General features: G+C 44.3%; 1 protein-coding gene across 2 annotated transcripts in view; it reads left to right on the forward strand.

Moving 5' to 3' along the window:
• Positions 1 to 10712, forward strand: part of Znf507 (zinc finger protein 507) — a 30619-nt gene extending 19907 nt beyond the window's left edge. For both annotated transcript variants that reach the window (XM_041644895.1, XM_041644896.1), the window contains exons 6-7: positions 6591 to 6725; positions 6837 to 10712. In XM_041644895.1, the coding sequence (XP_041500829.1) occupies positions 6591 to 6725; positions 6837 to 7194 (493 nt within the window). In that variant the 3' untranslated portion in view covers positions 7195 to 10712. The remainder of the gene's footprint in view (positions 1 to 6590; positions 6726 to 6836) is intronic.
• Positions 10713 to 18096: the final 7384 nt, after the last annotated feature.

The raw sequence follows: 18096 nt of genomic DNA on the forward strand, positions 1-18096 counted from the left end.
ATCTCTATACTACATTCTGTTATAAGACCATAATACATAGCTGGAGGTGTAGCTCAGAGGCAGGTTACTTGCCTATGTGCACAAAACCCTGTGTTTGATCCCTGGAGCTACCAGAAACAATTATTTACTCATTCTATTAGTGATACACATTTGGATTGCCACTAGGTTTTCTCCCTTGTTATGAAAAATTCCATCTTGAATATTCCTTCACTTGTTTGGGGTGCACATAGGAAACAAGCCCATTTCTGGTTGGTTAATACTTAGGAATAGGGTTTCTGGACCTAAGGTGGAGGCACTGTGTTTAGCATGGACAGTCGCTGGTATGCAGGAGTTCATCTTTATTCTGCATGAAAGTTCTTTACTTGTGCACTGCTGATGTCCTGTCGTGTGCAGGGGCTTCCCTGTTATTTGATGTACAGAAATTTCTAGTTTTCTTATGGACAGATTTTTCATTTGTATCTGGGACTTTTATGTATTTAACTCTGAAAGTAGCTTTGCTTTTTCTCACGAATCCAAGAAGTAATGCTGTAGAAGTAAAAATATGGCATAATAACTAACATAAATAATTAAGCCTATGAACAACAATGGGAAGAAAACAAAACCTAGGTTTCTTGCAGTGGCAATAACAGAGTGGCTGTGGGCAGTGTTAGCAGTGATAAGTGGTGTGTTAGAGAACCCTGGGCCATGCCATGTACTAAATGAGTGCTCATTTATCTAGGATCATCTTCCTGTCATCTGTCGTAGGCAGGCAAACAGGCTGGGGTACATGAAGTGCCTTTCTCCAAGCTGTCCATGAAGTAAAGCTTGAACCTTGCTCCTGTGGACCTGCCTGCCTGTGCTGTGCCCTGGAGGCAGCATGCCAGGCCACACCACATCACTAGTGTGAGACAGCAGACACTTCCTTGTGCTCAGGGACTCTGGGTCAGAAATGTGGAAAGGACACATTCCACATGACAGGTCTGGGGCTCTGCAGGGAAGGGTTAAGACTGGAGGAGCAGACAGCTGGGGTCCTTTGTCCAAGGCTTCCTAACCAGTTTATAGCTGGTACTGTGTTGGCTGCTCCTCAGCTGGAACACATCCACAGGTGCCCAAGTCTACAGATCATGTCCCTTATAACAAATGACACAGTGTTTCCACATAGCCTATGCACATGCTCCTGTGTGTGTCAATCAACTATAGATTATTTCTAATACAGTGTCAGTGCTGGCTGAGTGAGTATTATTTAGGGGATAACAGGTAGAACATGTGTAGATTTAATACAAATGTCTTCCACCTGTGGTTGTGGAGGGCCGACCACACTGTCTTCTATGACTTGAAAGCCACATTCCATCACCACCACCACAGTTAGACTTGTGCGTACTTTCATCTATAGATGCTGAGTCATAAATCAGTGCTATTAGCCTAGTGGAGAACTCACATTTTAGAGATGTGGGTTAGTTTTAAAGAACACCATTTACCTGATAATTTAATCTGAACAGTGGTGTGGGTGATGGTAGTTTGAAGGGACAAGCAGAAGGAACTTTTTTCCACGGTGATGGGAACCTTTAAAGGTTCTCAGGCTTATCGCATAACTTGAATCACCATTTTTCTAGGTCTTTTCTTTTTCTTTCTTTGATTTCCCAAGACAGGGTCTCCCTGTATAGCTTTCCTTGGCTATCCTAGAACTCACAGAGATCTGCTTGCCTCTGCCTTCCAAGTGCTGGGATTAAAGGCATGCACCACCACTGCCTTGCCAGGTGTTATTTCTTAAAGCATAGAAAATGAGGGCTGGGGAGTTGGATCAGCAGTTAAGAGCATTGGCCACTCATGCAAGGACCTGGGTTCACCCCCAGCACATACATGGTGATTCACAGCTGTTAGGGAGTCATAGGCCCTCTTCTGACTTCTGTGGACACCAAGCATGCACTGGTGCATCCATGCACATAAAACAAAATAAATAAATCCAACAAAAAGAAAGTGAGACTAGCATGGTGGTGCGTTCCTTTAATCCCAGCACTCAGAAGGCAGAGATAGGCCAATCTCTGTGAGTTCAAAACAAGTCTGGTCTATATAATCAGTTCCAGAACAACCAGAGCTATGCAGGTTTTTTACCTAAAAAACAACAACAAATGCATAGAAAATGAATTTTGTGTGATAATATAAACTTGGTTGCAATATTTCTATTGAAATGTTTAGTGTATTAAAAACATACTCAGTGGCCCTAATATTTCATAAGACATTCAGCTTCTCCTGTCTTCATCTGGCCCTCTCACAGCAGCTGTTTTGTTACCCCAGACTTTGGAGCCTAACCAGGGAAGGGCCCAGACCAGGGAAGTAGTTATTCCAACCAGCACCTGCCTTCTCTGAGGTTCTGGAACTGTGTTAACTGCCTTACTAATGATGAGGCAGTGATGAAAAGCCTGCAGGACAATTCTGGCCTGTTTTTTTAGCCAAGACATGAGAAGCACTAAGTCTCTTCTTTGGCGTTCTTTGATGACAACATTGTTTTCTTGTATCAAGAAAAAATGTTTTGTGCAGTTATGGGCGGGGCATTTTAGAAAGTGGTTGGTTCTGTCATTCCAGGGCGACAAGCCAACAGTGGCTTATTGACAGGTTGTCAGCGGCTGACTGTTAGAATGTTTGCTTGTCTTCTCATGTCATGGGGATGATTTTGCCTGGACAGATAGGCGTAGTTGAAGTGCTCGTGGCTCTGTCACCAGCAGCAACAGGCAGCTCCTCTAAAGGAACAGAATAGATTGGTGGCAACTGAAGCCAGGGCAGATGTGCCTAGGCTGCTGCTACCTGGGTACTTCCATCCTGTGCTCCCAAGGGATGTTGTCCCTGATGGAGGTAGGCTGTTGCCACCCTCCTCTGTGGTGAGTAGATGTGCTCTATTAGTCTCTATTAGAGAAGCACATTCTTTCTCCCTTCTCTGGGAACTTAGGGATTGTGTTCAGATTGAAATAGGGTCAGTGCTTCACAATCTGACTCAGCAGAGCATGTGACCATGAAAGTTACATCGGGGTGGTGATGTGACATTACTTCCCTATTTGCTGAAATGAAACACCAGGTAGAACCAACTTAGGGAAGAAGTTCCATCTGGCTCTCATTTGGTGGCATGATGGCATGGTAGAATCCATGGTGATAGGAGCAGCTTTCAACCACAAAGACAGAAACAGGAGTTGGCCTCTTCATACCTCAGTGGACCAGGAAGCAGAGAGCTTACAAGAACTTGGGCCATGTTGGAACCCTTGAGCCCCTCCTCTGTGCTCCTACTCCTACCCAAAGCAATGCTGTCAGCAGAGGCAGCTCATACTAGAGACATGACAGTGGGCAAATCCTGATGACCCCAGAACCCACATGTGGGAGGAAAGAACCAGCTCCCACAAGATGTTCTTTACACCTGTGCCATAGCACACACATACATGCTTGCATATTTACATTCTCCCACCCTCCCTCCTTCCCTCCCTTTTTCCCTCTCTCTCCCTCTTAATCCTCTTCCTCACTTCTCTCTCCCCCTCACTTCTCTCTCCCCCTCTCTGTCTCTCTCTCAAATAAATAAATGTAAAAATAAACCATAACTGTGATTTATTCTCAATTTAAAATTGATTATGAATGTGTGAGTGAGAAGTTTGTGTGTGGGAACATGTGTCAGTGTGCATGTGAATATCAGGACAATTTTGTGAAATTGACTTTTTCCCTCCAACTTTATGTGGGTCCCAGGGGTTCAGCCAGCACACTGAGCCATCTTGCCACTCCTCCTCCATCTCCTCCTCCTCTTCTGCTTCTTCTGCTTTTGCTTCTGCTTCTTCTACTCCTCCCCCTCTCCCTCCTCCCTCCCTTTCCCTTCTCTTCCTCCTCCTCCTTCCTTTAAAGCTATGGAAAATGCAAAGATTCTGCTAAGGTAACAAACACATTCTTAGAAGAATGTGTGGATAGAATTCAGGTCTCCTTCCTGAAGCTAAGGTCCTCCTCTAATCAAGTGGGCATTGTTTCTTGTTCAACCTCTTCAGTTTGTCCCTATCATCTTCACCCAGAACTCCTGTCTTAATAGCCACTTGTTGTAGTTAGGAAAGGGTTCCTGGAATCCTGGCTTCATTATGGAACAGAACAGCCTTCACTGTCTTCATAGTAAAGTATAGTAATGAGCCAGATCAGAAGAGTTTACAGATGTGTCTGCTCAGTAGAGAGGGTGGAGTACTTTATACAGAGATTGAGAAAGCAGAGGACGCTTTTGATTCTTCAGGTACAGCTGAGCAAATAAAGTGCTCTCTGTGAGTCACCAAGGAGCGTTTCTGCTTATAAGATTTTGCATAAAGTTTTATTCGAAAAATCTTTGTTATCATTGTTCTTTTGTTTTATTTGTTTTGTTTTCTGAGACAGATTTTTTTTTTTTTTCTGTGTAGCTCCAGCTGTCCTGGAACTAGCTCTGTAGACCAGACTGGCCTCGAGCTCATTAGAGATCCGCCTGCCTCTGCCTCCTGAATGCTGGGATTAAAGACATGAGCCACCATGCCCAGCTCCCCCAAACTCTTTCCATATGTTTGTTCTTCACAGACCTCCAAAAGTAATTTGTATGTTTATATCTAAAATAATGTGATTTGCTCCCTACATACCTTTTAATCAAAAAAGTGGTTATGTCATCATTCCTGACACTATAAATGCTGAAAGTGCTTTCCAAGTGCTCTGCCCAGGGCTGGAAAGAGAGCTCAGTGGTTAAGAGCACTGACTGTTCTCACAGAGGACAAGTTTGATTCCCATCACCACAGAACTGTCTATATCTCCAGTTCCAGGAAGTGTGAGGATCTCGTCTGACCTCCACAGGCAGATACACACTTGGTGCACACACATACGCGCAGGCAAAATATCCATACATATAAAATAAAAATAAGTAAATTGCAAAAAAAAGAAAAAAAGTCTTTTAAGTGCTATGCTCCACGTTCCAGGAAAGATGAGGGATGCCAAGAAGATGGCCCACACAGAGGTCCTGTGTCTTAGGTGTAGAGGTACAGTTTTCTCCTTTTTTCTTCTCATGAATTGCAGGTGGAAATAGATGCCTTGTAAGAATGGTAGGTGAGGGCTGGAGAGATGGCTCAGTGGTTAAGAGCATTGCCTGCTCTTCCAAAGGTACTGAGTTCAATTCCCGGCAACCACATGGTGGCTCACAACCATCTGTAATGAGGTCTGGTGCCCTCTTCTGGCCTGCAGACATACACACAGTCAGAATATTGTATACATAACTAATAAATAAATAAATATTATGTTTGTTTGATTTTTTTTTAATGAATTGTTTAGGTGTCTGTTATGGCATGTTATATAACAACAAAAGCAGCTCAACAGTGTTGGTAGAATAATTTCCCTGGGGTAAAATGTTACACTCCATTGAAATACATAATTTTAGTCAGAAAATACTCAGAATGGCTGATTATAGCTCTGGGTACAGATTAACATCTACCTTAGAAGTTTTATATCTGCAGTTTCTCCCAAAGAAATTAAGAACCACAGAAAATCAGAGTAGAAGCAGGTACCCTGTAAACTAAATAAGCTCCGCACAGTCGTATGGATGAATCTCAGAGATAGATAGCGAAGGGCAAAGAAGTAGGCCACAGTGGTGCAGAAGGTAGGATGGAGGAGTGCATGGATGTCACACAAGGAATAAAGCAAGTGATATGATGAAAACATCAGAAAATCGATGTCTCCTTTGGGGGAGGACAGGCTTGATGTCTGGGAGACAGTACTCCCTCCAGGTGGGATGTTACTCTTCTTCAACGGCGGTTACGTGCCATGTTTATCATTTTGTGAATTACATTCATACCACTTTCCCATGATGAGTTTCCAAATAAAACATTTCTTCAACTGAATATGAAAATTAAACATTTTATGGGAGGATTGGTAGTAAGAAGTAGGGTTCAGGACCAGTGAGATGGCTCAGTGGGTAAAGGCACTTGCCCTTGATTTTTTTCTTATTGTTTACACTCCTTTTTAGTGCCCCTGTAAAGTCAATGTGTGCCTTAAAACCAGTGAAAATTTAAGTTCTGTGAGTGGTGGCTCAGCTGAGAACACATAGGGGCTTACAGTTAGAACCATTGTGAGTTTTTAAAGACTTATTTTTTATTTATGCTTTTTATTTAAATGGTATGATATCACTTTCCCTCCTCCCTTTCTTCCCTTCAGTCTCTCCTAGCTATCCTCCCTCACACTTCTCTTACATCCTCCATCATCCCTGGGAGCCTCTCTCAGCAGTCTTTAGTTGCCTGTAGTCCTTTGTCTAGGCGTGGGGTCCTGTGGAGTAGTCCCCTTCAACATTAACAAGACCATTAATAATTGCCTTTGTTCCAGTATTGTTTATACAGTTATTTCTAGGAGAGACTGTTTCACAGCAGACTTCCTGGCTCTTAACAATCTTTTCTCCCTCTCTTTGGTGATGTTCCCTGGGCCATAGATGCAGAAACTATGATATAAATGTGTTCAGTTGTGGTTTTCTGCCGTGATCCCCATTTGCTGTGAAAGAGACATATTTATCCAGAAAAGGTAGCTCTCACCTAAAACCATCATGAATTTTCAATAGTGCTATGAGATGGTTGTGATTTCTCTGGCCCCTTGTCTTCTAGGTGTTCCTTGTGTGGGTACGTGTGCAGCCACCCCCCTTCTCTGAAGTCACACATGTGGAAGCATGCAAGTGACCAGAACTACAACTACGAGCAAGTTAACAAGGCCATCAACGATGCGATCTCACAAAGCAGCAGGTACACCATCCCATCCCTCACTTGATTGCTAGCCACAAAGTACAGCTAGGGGTCCATCTCCTAGCCTGTAGCACATCCCACTGAAAGTTTGCTGTGTTCTGTTTTTATAAGAGTTCTGGGGAAATCCCCTGGGAAACCCAGCAGTGGAGAGAGAGCTGATCCTACCACAGGCAGTCCAGAAGACTTGGTGTCATCCTCAGAGCTGACTACCCAGCTGCCCAGCGAAGTCATAGATGCCAGCGAGCTTCAGAAACTGAGCCCCACGGGCAGTAGCTCTGACATCTCAGGAAGGAGCTGCAACCTGGCTACACCAGGCACTGAGTACTGCGTGCTGCTCTTCTGCTGTTGCATCTGTGGCTTCGAGTCGACCAGCAAGGAGAGCCTCCTGGATCACATGAAAGAACATGAGGGGGAGATTGTCAGCATCATCCTGAACAAGGACCATAGCACAGCCCTGAACACCAACTAGCTGGGAGCATGTGGGAGGGACCCTCTGAACTGCAGGTTAACCTCAGTGCTGTCTCCAGCTCACTAGACATGGGAGCAGGTGATGTGAGGATATAGAGCTATGACCCTGTGTGAGCCTCTGTCACCCCTTCTTAGTGTCAAGTGTTTATTATTAAAAGCTTACCATAGTTCAGAATCTGCAAGCAGATGAGTTGAGAAGGCCTTGCAGAGCCTAATGGCCAGCTCTACAGTGGCCGGAACTCTGGTAGGGAAAGGGTGGTCTCCACTGTCTCCACTGGGCAGAGCACTATGGAATGGGCAGCAGGGAGAAGGTGGTTTCTATCTCCAGTGGGCAGCAGGCTGTGGAATGAGCTTCATTAATCATTTTCCTTGTTGGTAAGAATTTATCAAAGACTCAGTGTAGGGTATGGTCCTTTACTCCTTAAAAAAGAGGGATTCCAGATCACATTTGAGAAGCTAATTATTGTTTCAAATTTACAGTGACTCCCCACAAGATTCAACCAAATCTCATGTTCACAGAAATGGGTGCCTTGGCAGAGGTTCTGTGCAGTGTGAACAATGAGCCCACTCCTCCTCCACCAGCAGCAGCAGTTACCTGAGAGCCTCCTCCAGCAACTGAGGACAAAGATGGTATTGAATCACCCGACCATAAAAATAACTTGAGCTCCAGGATAATGACCTTTGGGGAGGCTGGGTGTGGTGGCACAGGCTCTGATTGCAGGCTTGAGGCCAGCCTGGGCTAGCAGTACTTGGCCTCATAGGGTCAGAAAGGAGATTACTTGGAGAATAAGAGCTGAAAGTCAGATGCCTCAAAACTAGTACAGCTGTTGAGCTTTTTTCTTCTTAAAGTTTATTAGTGTAGTTAAATTTCAGAGAACAATACAGTATGACTTCAGACTATTTTAATAAGACACAGGTGGACATCTGAGTTTGAGGCTAACCTGGTTTACATAGCAAGTTCCAGGCTAGCCAAGGCCTCAAAGTGAGACCCTGTCTCAAAAAAAACCTGAACAAAATTTAAATTGAAAAGTTAAGTAATAATTTCAAAAAGGACTAGAGAGTTGGCTCAGCAGTTAAGAGCACTGGCTATTCTACAGGATCCGGGTTTGATTCTCTGTAACCATATGGTAGTTCACAACCATCTGTAATTCTAGTTCCAGGTTATCTGGTACCCTCTGGCCCTCATCAGGTACCAGGTATGCATGTGGTACATAGTGATACACTCTAAAAAACAGAATTTTGGAGACTTGGGGGTGTGGCTCACAGTCTAGCCACAGAAAACCAACAAAAGCAACGTCTTATCAGAAACCCCATCTGGCAAGTGGCTCGTGTGTTTCTAAGAGTCCATTTGTTAGCATGCAAGACATACTGAAAACTCAGAGTCCATTAGTGCTAAAGTCTCCATCATGCAGACGTGGCCTCATGTTTTGTGTCATAATTTCAGGGTGAGGCAAACAGGGTGTTGCAGTGTTTGTAGTTCCAGTCTCTTAGGTCCTGTTCCATTAAAGGAGATTCTGCGTTGCTGTAATGTAGGTGTTGTTTACATACCCAGAGTCGAGGGGCAGCTCCCGAAAGAAAAGAGTTGACAAGATTTACAGCTTTTGTTCCTAAAGTTCAAGTGTCCAGGAAATGAGTTCCTAGTTTTCATCTGGCACTGGGAGCTGTTGCATGAGGCCTGGTATTGGAAACACTTTCTGATTTGTTTTATCTTTTTCCCCCACTCATTTTGAAGACACTAGAGAAAATTGGCTAAAACGTTACCACTCTGATTTGATTTTAGATAGCCTCTTTTTTCTTTTTTTTTTCTTTTTTTTTAAAAATAGGGTCTTTCTGTGTAACCTTGGCTGATTTGGAATTCACTATGTAGACCAGAACTCAGAGATCCACTTGCCTCGGCTTCCCGAGTGCTGGAATTACCACATACCACTTGGCTGAGGTAAGCTTAATTTATTTGTGAAAGTTAATTCATTTCCAATACATGGATTTTAATAAGAAAATGGATTTGGTGATACTAATTAGATTCCCCTAGATTCACTCTGGATTTAAATAAGTGTTCTCATATTTTCGCAATTAAATTTATACATTTATATTTAAATTTCATATTTATATGTAATGCCAAATGCAAATAATTTCCATGTTTCCATTTTTATCACCCATTGCTGTTGCACACCCTAACAGATCAATTTTCCATTGTGCTGTTAGTCTAAATAGTATTAGCCTTCAGTGAGTTTCCTGTGGCTTTAATTTTCTACAATTGCTTAAAAAATAGTAATCACCCCAAACATTCCGCCATCCCAGCAGTGTGGCTCTTCAAATGGCACATCCCAGTCGTCACACAATTGTGAGCATGAGTTTAGCATTTCCCCTATCCCATGGGGGAAATTATCCCAAAGGCTCAAAGCCAAAGCCTCCACACTGTCATCTATTGCTATGAGCTCTCTGGCCTGGACAAGGGACAGAGTACCTGGTATACTGCACACAGTACTAACCTGCTGCTGCCAGTCTTAGCCAGTCTACCAAGAAGCAAGTTTCATAATAACAGAAGCTTGCATGTGCGGTTGTCATCAATGGGGGACACAGAGTCACTGGCCACAGAAGTGTGCTGGCTATTTCTGTGCTCTTTGGCCTGGGAACCCTGTGTCTGTCTTCTGCCTTGAACAGCTGTGGTTCTGCGACTGAATGGGGAATATTGCTTTAAAGACACTTACAGACTAAGTAAACAGGAGATGCAGGGGTGATGGTTGTGATCATATTATTTTAGGACTGTCTCATCTTACCCCTTGCTGTGACCATAGGAATCTGGCAGCTGCCCCCACTGGCCTGTCAGCCACATGCTTATTCAATGTATCTGTGACTAGACCACATGGAGCAGCGATACCACCTGAAGCTTTCGCCCTGGACCTTTCAGTCCTGTTTTAGGGAACCATTGGTGGCTTTGTACCTATTCTGTTTTTGTCCTCACAAACCAAATATGAGCATCATGTTTACATCACACCTCCCCAGCATACTTGGCTAGACAGAGACGAGCAGGCATCTCTGTTTCCCAGTTTCACAAACAGTTAATCTTTTTTTTTTAATTGTACAGCAAGGTGCTCAAAATAATAGTCTATAAATATATTTAATAGAAACTTGAGTTTGACATTCATGGGCGTAAAGATGTGTATTTTTTTAAAGAAATAAGTATTGTGTAACACTATGCTTTGCTTCTGTAGCCAAAGTAGAGAAACTTCTAGAATACCGTGTAAAAAAGCAACAAATGATTCAGACAAATGTGTCATTAAAACTGGATGATTGGCACTTGGTCATTTTATGTTGCACATCAAGCTGCAAGCCTTAAAGCCAAACCTCTAGAGTTGTTTGTGGTAGAACAGGCCACCTGTGCAGAACAGTGCAGCAAGCCGCCAGGCATCTCTTGACCTTCAGAAGTACTGTGCAAAATTAGAATAATTTATTTTGCTTTTCAGGGGTTTGTCATGTATTGACTTAAATATTGTATTTTGGTAATAAATTTTTTTGTTAAAAACACTCGTTTCTAAGTTTCATTAACAGCACATGTCCGTTCTTGTCTTGAGTTTATTAATTTAGAAACGTGTGCTTAAATCATTGAAAGCTCCCCAAGAGCTGCTTGGGGCTCATTAGTGGGCTCTGTTGACTCGCCAAGCTATCACCTGCTCGTAGTCACTACGTTTCACAGGCATCATTTAAAGGCTCTGGGTCCTCTCCCTTGTTAAACCTTTGGCATCAGCACAGAGATGCTTTCAGTGCTGATGTGTGGGTGCTAGCTCCCTTGCTCTAATTAGAACTCCGCTGAAGGCCAGTGGTTACAAGTTTGGGCTCATACTTTGATCCTTTTGTGGTCTGTCACCAAATAATCATTTGACATGAGTTTCATTAAAGAGGCCAGGGATGCTTCACCTAACTACAGCACAATTTTTGCCCTAGAATCCCAGGCCTTCCCAGCTAGAAGTGACTAAAACCAAATATCTCCTTGGTAGCTATAACCTCTTGTCCTGTGCTCTGTAGGGTGCCTTGGTCCTGTCTTTTACTTTTCGAGGACCAAATCTCAACACTGCTTTGACAAGTAGTTGTAGAAATCACAGCACGGGGACCAGGATCAGGATCCCAAGTACCACATGACAGCCGTAGTCACATAACTACTGAAAACGAGAGACAGTTGCTAAGATTTAATTTTAAAAATGTACAGTATCTCAAGTTTTATATATTAACTGTTAAAATAGTTGGGCTATATTAGGTTAAATAAAATATGTTAAAGTCATTTTTACTGTGTTAGCTTTTCGTTGCTGTAGCTGACACCTTTAAAAAAGACAACAACCCAACAACTGGGGTGTGGGGAACACCTTTCATCCCATCAGGAAGCAGAAGTAGGCAGATTTCTTAAGTTTGAGACCAGCCTGGTCTACAGAGAGTTCCAAGACAGTCAAGGCTTGTAAAAACAAAAAAAGAACAAAACAAAAAGCTTATAAGGGGTGCCTTGCTCCAGGGGTTCAGAGGCTGCTCTCTGAGGCCGTCTGTCTTGCTGTCACACTGCAGTGAGGCAGGATACCATGGCGGGAACCTGTGAACCAGACTGCACAGCTCACGATTGCCAGGAAGCAGAGGGGAGAGGCAAGATAGACTTACCAGGGCACAGCCAGAAGCTGCCTCCTCCAGGCAGTCCTCAACTCCCCATAGTAGCATCCAGTGGTGAATGCATGGCCAAGTTGGTTGGAGCCCTAATGATAGAATCAGTTCCCAGACGCTCACAGCCAAACCTAACACATGCACCTCTGCGGCCACTTAGATCCAAACCACAACACATGTTAATGTGGCTACTGGAGATTTCTAAATGACATGCGTGATTTGCATTGTTTCCCTTGGCTAGTGCTGGTATAGATGAGAGGCTGGCAAACTGGCCTCCATTTCAAACCCAGCTTGACACTTGCTTTCACAAAGGTTTGGATCTCGGCCACATCATCCTTTCTCTGTTTTGAACATTTTTATTAACTGCTAGTGTTAGTGTTTGGGTGGTAGATTGTGTGACCTACATATTTAGTGATAAAGCCACTGAGCTCTAGACTGAAACAGTTGAAATCTGGGCTCTACAGTAATAAAGAGCTGTTTCACGGTGTTCAGAGCCAGTCTGCAGCTGCCCTGTGAGTGGGGCCTGTGTGTGCCACAGCATATCCGTGCAGGTCAGAAGAGATGGTTGGAGTGGGTTCTGTCCTTCCACCTTTACATGGTTTCCTGGGATCAGACTCAGGTCACCAGGCCACCACAGCACACGCCTTCACCCACTAAACTATCTGGCTCCTCTGTCATCGTCATTATCTACCTTTTCCAAAACTCTATAATCACCTTCAGGTGATAGGTATGTAAAGCCAAACCATTTGTTTAAATAGCTGAATAAATACATATATATGATACACTGCTCTGGGATTCCTCCTGACAGCCTTACCATGTCTGTGTGCCCTCAGACTTCACCCTCAGTACTGTGGGTCCTTCAGTCACAGAGCCTCCCTTTGTCATGGTGGTGCAAAGTGAGCTCGGTGAAGTCACTGGGGCAGGCTAACTAACCCCTGGCTGGAGTCTGAGCTACACTGCAACAAAGCATCAAATCCAGCAGTGCTGAGGGCCTTGATGCTGCCATGAAAAGTCAGGTTTCTTTCCAGTCAGCCAGCCTGAATGTCAAATGAGGAAATTTCCAGCTCAACAGAGCATCAGACAAGTCTGGTGTTAGAAGGTTTGTTTTTATTTTTAAGGATTTGTTTTTTATTTAAGAGTGTGTCTGACACGTGGATGCAGTACCCACAGGGGCCAGAAGAGGGCATTAGGTTTCCTAGAGCTGGAGGTGCAGGCAGTCGTGAGCAGCACAGGACACCCTGGAAGAGCAGGGGACATCCATAACCTCTGAGCCAGCTCTCCAGCCCTGACCAGTGTGTTTATAGTCATCACTAAGCAAAAGTTTAAGTAAAAGGGGTGTAGCTCTAGGGCTCCAGCATGAGCCACAGATTCCAGTTTGTGTGCTGTGTTAAAGGCTGTAGGCCCATTTTCCTGGCAGTACCTTAATACTTAATACATTGAATATCTAGGTTTATCTCTTGATCCATACATTATAGGTGAAATTATACCAGCCTAATGAGTGTTTTTCTTTTTTTTTAATGAGTGTTTTTCAATAACAGGTAATCACTTTGAACTATTTACCTTACTAAAGGTTACAATAGATCTTCAAATTAAAGTGTATGACTTTAGACATCTATTATAAAATAATGAAATGCCATGCTATTTAATGAGGTCATCAGATGTGGTCTTTTTGTGGGTTGCTGAATACATACAATAAAGGTACCATTCTATAATAGCTTGCAGAATTGAGTATACGACGGGTACCTCTATGGTAACATTCAGGGACATGAACTCTTACGTAGATTACATAGTCTCATTTACACGGATCAGAAAGTGAGGAATCCTTGTGAGCTCAGGCCCAACCATTTCAGTGAAAACTAGGGAATCCGAACTGACAGACCACTGACATAGAGCAGAACTAAACATCTTCATTTCGATTCTGATACGAGCATTATTCCTCAGCTCTGTTCTTCATTAAAATGAAGTACTTATAAATATCCATATCATTGCCATTGACATGAGTAACAAACAGTTTTAAATTAGTACTACAGATGGGGTGTAGCTCGGCGGTAGACAATGCGTGTGGCATGCATAAGGCCCTAGGTGCCATCCTCAGAATAAAAATAAATAAGGAAAACTAATAATAAAAGGGCTGTTGAGATGGCAGAGCTCCTGTGTAGTATATGGAAAACCCAGGTTCAAAGCCCAAGTCACAAAAATCTAAATAAAATTCTTACCCATTAAGCGTGTACACAGTGTCCTGGAAAAGTCCTTGCCAAAATAAATAAGCACTGGACATGGTGGTACACAGCTATTACCCCATCACTTGGGAGGTGAAGGCAAGAGGATCAGGAGTTCAATCGCAGCCTCCACCACATTGTGAGCAGGGACTAGCCCAGGCTACAATGCAAACTTGTCTCTAAATAAATACAAATAAAAAAGCACGTTACTCATTTTTTTCCAGGTCTTTTATAAACACCTGCTAGTGTTATTTAAAGACATCACTGCAGGACACATCTCCAAACTTGGCTTTTTCTACTTGTCATTTTATTAATTTTAGGCTCCATGTTCAGAAATAACATGGCTGCGGCTCACTGAAATAGACACATCAATCCACAGCTTGCTCTTTTTGTTTATAGCTGCGGCCCTATTTAAATTCAGCGTATCCAATCACAAAAGGTGTTAGAAAAGTTTATTTCAGGCTTGTGAGAGAGTAGAGCGGAGTGTGATTGAAATCTTAAACTGGGCTTGTTTCAGCTCCCCTGCAGCTAAGACTACAAAAAGATAGGCAGAAGAAGCCATTGGAGACAGGAGTTGGGGCACACACCTGTGATTCCCCCGACACAGGAAGCTGAGGCAGAAGGATCAAAAATTCAAGGCCAGTCTGAGCTACATAGCAAGACCCTGTCTCAAGATTCCAAAGTAGGGCTGGAGGTGTGGCTGGTTAAGAGCCTGCACGGATCTTCCAGTGGCCCTGAGTTCGGATCTCAGCACCTACCTGCCTGTTAGGATCCCTCCAGGGCATCTGGCGCCCTCTCTACAGGCACCTGCACACATGTGCAAAGAGACATGGAAATAAAATTAATCATCTTAATCCAAAAATAAGCCATATGTGGCAGATTGTGCCTTTAAGCCCAGCACTCGGAAGAAGTAGAGAGATCCCTTACGAATTTGAGACCAACGTGTTCTACATAGATGTCAGGGCCTGTGCAGTTCCAGTAGCACTGTACAGTTAAAAACACCAACATCGGCGCCAACCTGGGGCAGCCCAGTGGTGAGTCTGCAAATGCTAAGCAGGAAACTCCAGCGTTCTGTCTGAGAATTGTGTGTGTGTGTGTGTGTGTGTGTGTGTGTGTGTGTGTGTGTGCGCGCACACGCAGATGGACAGGCACACCCACAGGTACTGGAAGGACTCCCTAGAGTTGGAATAACAGGCAGGTGTGAGCCATCTAACATGGATTCTGGGAATTAAGATCAGGTCCTCTGGAAGGCAGTGCATGCTCTTAACCACCGAATCAGCTCTCAAGTCCCATCTAGAAATTGAATTTTTTTTCTTTGTGACAGGCGCCAGGAAAGAATGGGTGGTACTGATGGGACAGCAACTACAAGTGACAGCTGAAGATGAGATGGGTTGGGGGAAAACCAATGTGTCCAATCCACAAAAAGCTGCACTGCCAGTGGGCAAGGTTCCTCTGGACAAGAGGGCAGTCTCAGCACATCCAGGGTCAGGGGTATAGTTGTTGAAGAGTGTTTAAAATACATACTATGAGTCTGAGGTCAGCCTGCTCTACATAGAGAGTTCTAGGCCAGCCAGGGCTCCATAGTGAAACCCTGTCTTAAAAAAAAAAAAAGGGTGGAGAGAGGAGAAGGGAGTGGGGAGGAGAACATGTGGGAATGGGATGGCCAAGATGGGGAAAGGACAGAGAGGGAGAGCAAGGAAAAGATATCTTGATTGAGGGAGCCATTATGGGGCTAGCAAGGCTAGCAAGAAACCTGGCACTAAGGAATTCCCAGGAATCCACAAGGATGACCCCAGCTAAGCCCCTAGGCAATAGTGGAGAGGGTACCTGAACTGATCTTCCCCTATAATCAGATTGATGACTACTCTAATTGTTGTCATAGAAACTTCATCCAGCAACTGATGGAAGCAGATGCAGAGATCCACAGCTAGCACTGGGTTGAGCTCCCAGAGTCCAGTCTCTGGGAAACCCACAGAGACAGCTGACATGAGCCTAGTGGGGATACCACTGACTCCAGACTGACGGGGGGGGGGGGGGGACCTGCATAGACCCAACTAGGCCCCTGAATGTGGATGACAGTTGTGTGGCTTGGACAGACTGTGGGGCCACTGGCAGTGGGACCAGGATTTATCCCTAGTGCTTGAACTGACTTTTTGGAGCCCATTCTCTTTGGAACGCTAGATACTTGGGAGAGGGCCTTGGTCCTGCCTCAAAGTGGAGTGGATGGATGGGTAGGGTTGATGGAAGATGGGGGGAGTGGGATGAGGGGGAAGGAGAGGGAACTGGAATTGATATGAAACTGAGAAAAGATTATTATAAAAAATAAATTAAAAAAAAAAATTTAAGAAGTGTAGGTAATCAATGGCTGGAAAAGCATCCTCTAGGGGATCCAGTGCCCTCTGCGGGCCTCTGTGAGCACACGCACACACAGACTGCACGCACGCACACACACACACACACACACACACACACACACACGTACACATGCACGCACATGCACACACACGTTCTCTTTCAGGCTGTGCAAAGTTTCTAAGGGATGTCAGTGTAACCTTGAAAGAGGTCATTTCTTCAGCAGGACACTGGTGCCAACCTGTTAATGCAGAATAGTGAACTACAGGCTGGGGATGGTGTTCCATGTTCTACCAAAGAGCCTAGTGATCAAGTCTGACATGTCAGAGGGAGGAAAGAAAGCTAAATGGGGGGGGGGGGGGAGGCAGTTAAGAGCACTGCTGCTTTTCCTGAGGACCTGAGTTCTTTTCCCAGCACCCACGTGGCTTCTCAACCATCTGTAACTCCAGTTCCAGAGAATCCAACACCTTCTTGTTACCTCTGTGAACCTCATGCAAATGGTAAAATAAAATACATGTAGGCAAAACACCCATATACATAAAATAAAAATAAATCTTATTTTTAAAAATCAACCCCGTGTTTAACCATCATCTATGGATTTCATGTACACTTAAAAGATTAAAAGTGGGCCGGGGAGGGCTGGAGAGATGGCTCAGTGGTTAAGAGCGTTGCCTGCTCTTCCAAAGGTCCTGAGTTCAATTCCCAGCAACCACATGGTGGCTCACAGCCATCTGAAATGAGGTCTGGTGCCCTCTTCTGGCCTTCAGGCATACACGCAGAAGGAATATTGTAAATAAATATTTTTAAAAAAAAAGTGGGCCGGGGAGAGAGGGGCTTGGCAGATAGCTGAACAGTTAAGAGCTTTTGCTGATTTTTCAGAGGACTAGAGCTCGGGTCCCAGCAACCACACTGGGCAGCTCACAACCACCCTAGTTCCAGGAGTAGCCAGCACCCTCTTCTGGCCTCCACAGTCACCAGCAAGTACATGGCACACACATACAGACTAAATAAATCTTCAAAACAGAAAACTCCAGCTCTTGTTCACTATCAAGGTGGTTACCACCAACACTTCAGTCCCAACCTCTAGGTCTCTATGTGAGATTATGGGGATCCCCAGTCTTCATCCGGGAAGCCTTCTATTGCAATGGGAAGGGGTTAATCACTGTCCAGAACGCTGAGAATAAAAGACAATGGAACACTAAGTCCTGTCCCAGGACAGGTGGATCACCTCCTTCAAAGCTCAGGAAATGTTGCAGAAGGGGCAGGAAAAAAGTGTTACAGACAGAGTGCAGGGAGACGTGCAGCCAGAGATGTCTTCTGGACAGGAAGTCACCCTTCATCCGCGGGCTCTCCGCAGCGGTGGCTAACAGGCGAGGACTGGCCCATCAGCATCTCATCACTGCTGAGGGAAGGGCAGGGATGACTGCTGGGTGGGGGGAATACAGTTTCTTCCGTAGTGTAGCCACTGATGGTTGCCCATGCTCCCACCTCGTGTCAGTGAATCTAATGACCTCACTGTGTCACAGACAAATAGGAGACATGAGGAGAACTTGTTGAAATAAAGAATGGCTTCAGTGGGAGCAGGCAGGGTGTGAGAGAGAAAACAACATTCATCACATCTATGAATGAAATTGGCAAAGAATGAAAAAATATCGAATGGGCAGACTTAACAATACTTCCCAGCTATGTTA

This window comes from Microtus oregoni, unplaced genomic scaffold, assembly GCF_018167655.1.
Source record: "Microtus oregoni isolate MIOR12 unplaced genomic scaffold, Mior012 000102F_ref0000329, whole genome shotgun sequence".
Taxonomy (NCBI): domain Eukaryota; kingdom Metazoa; phylum Chordata; class Mammalia; order Rodentia; family Cricetidae; genus Microtus; species Microtus oregoni.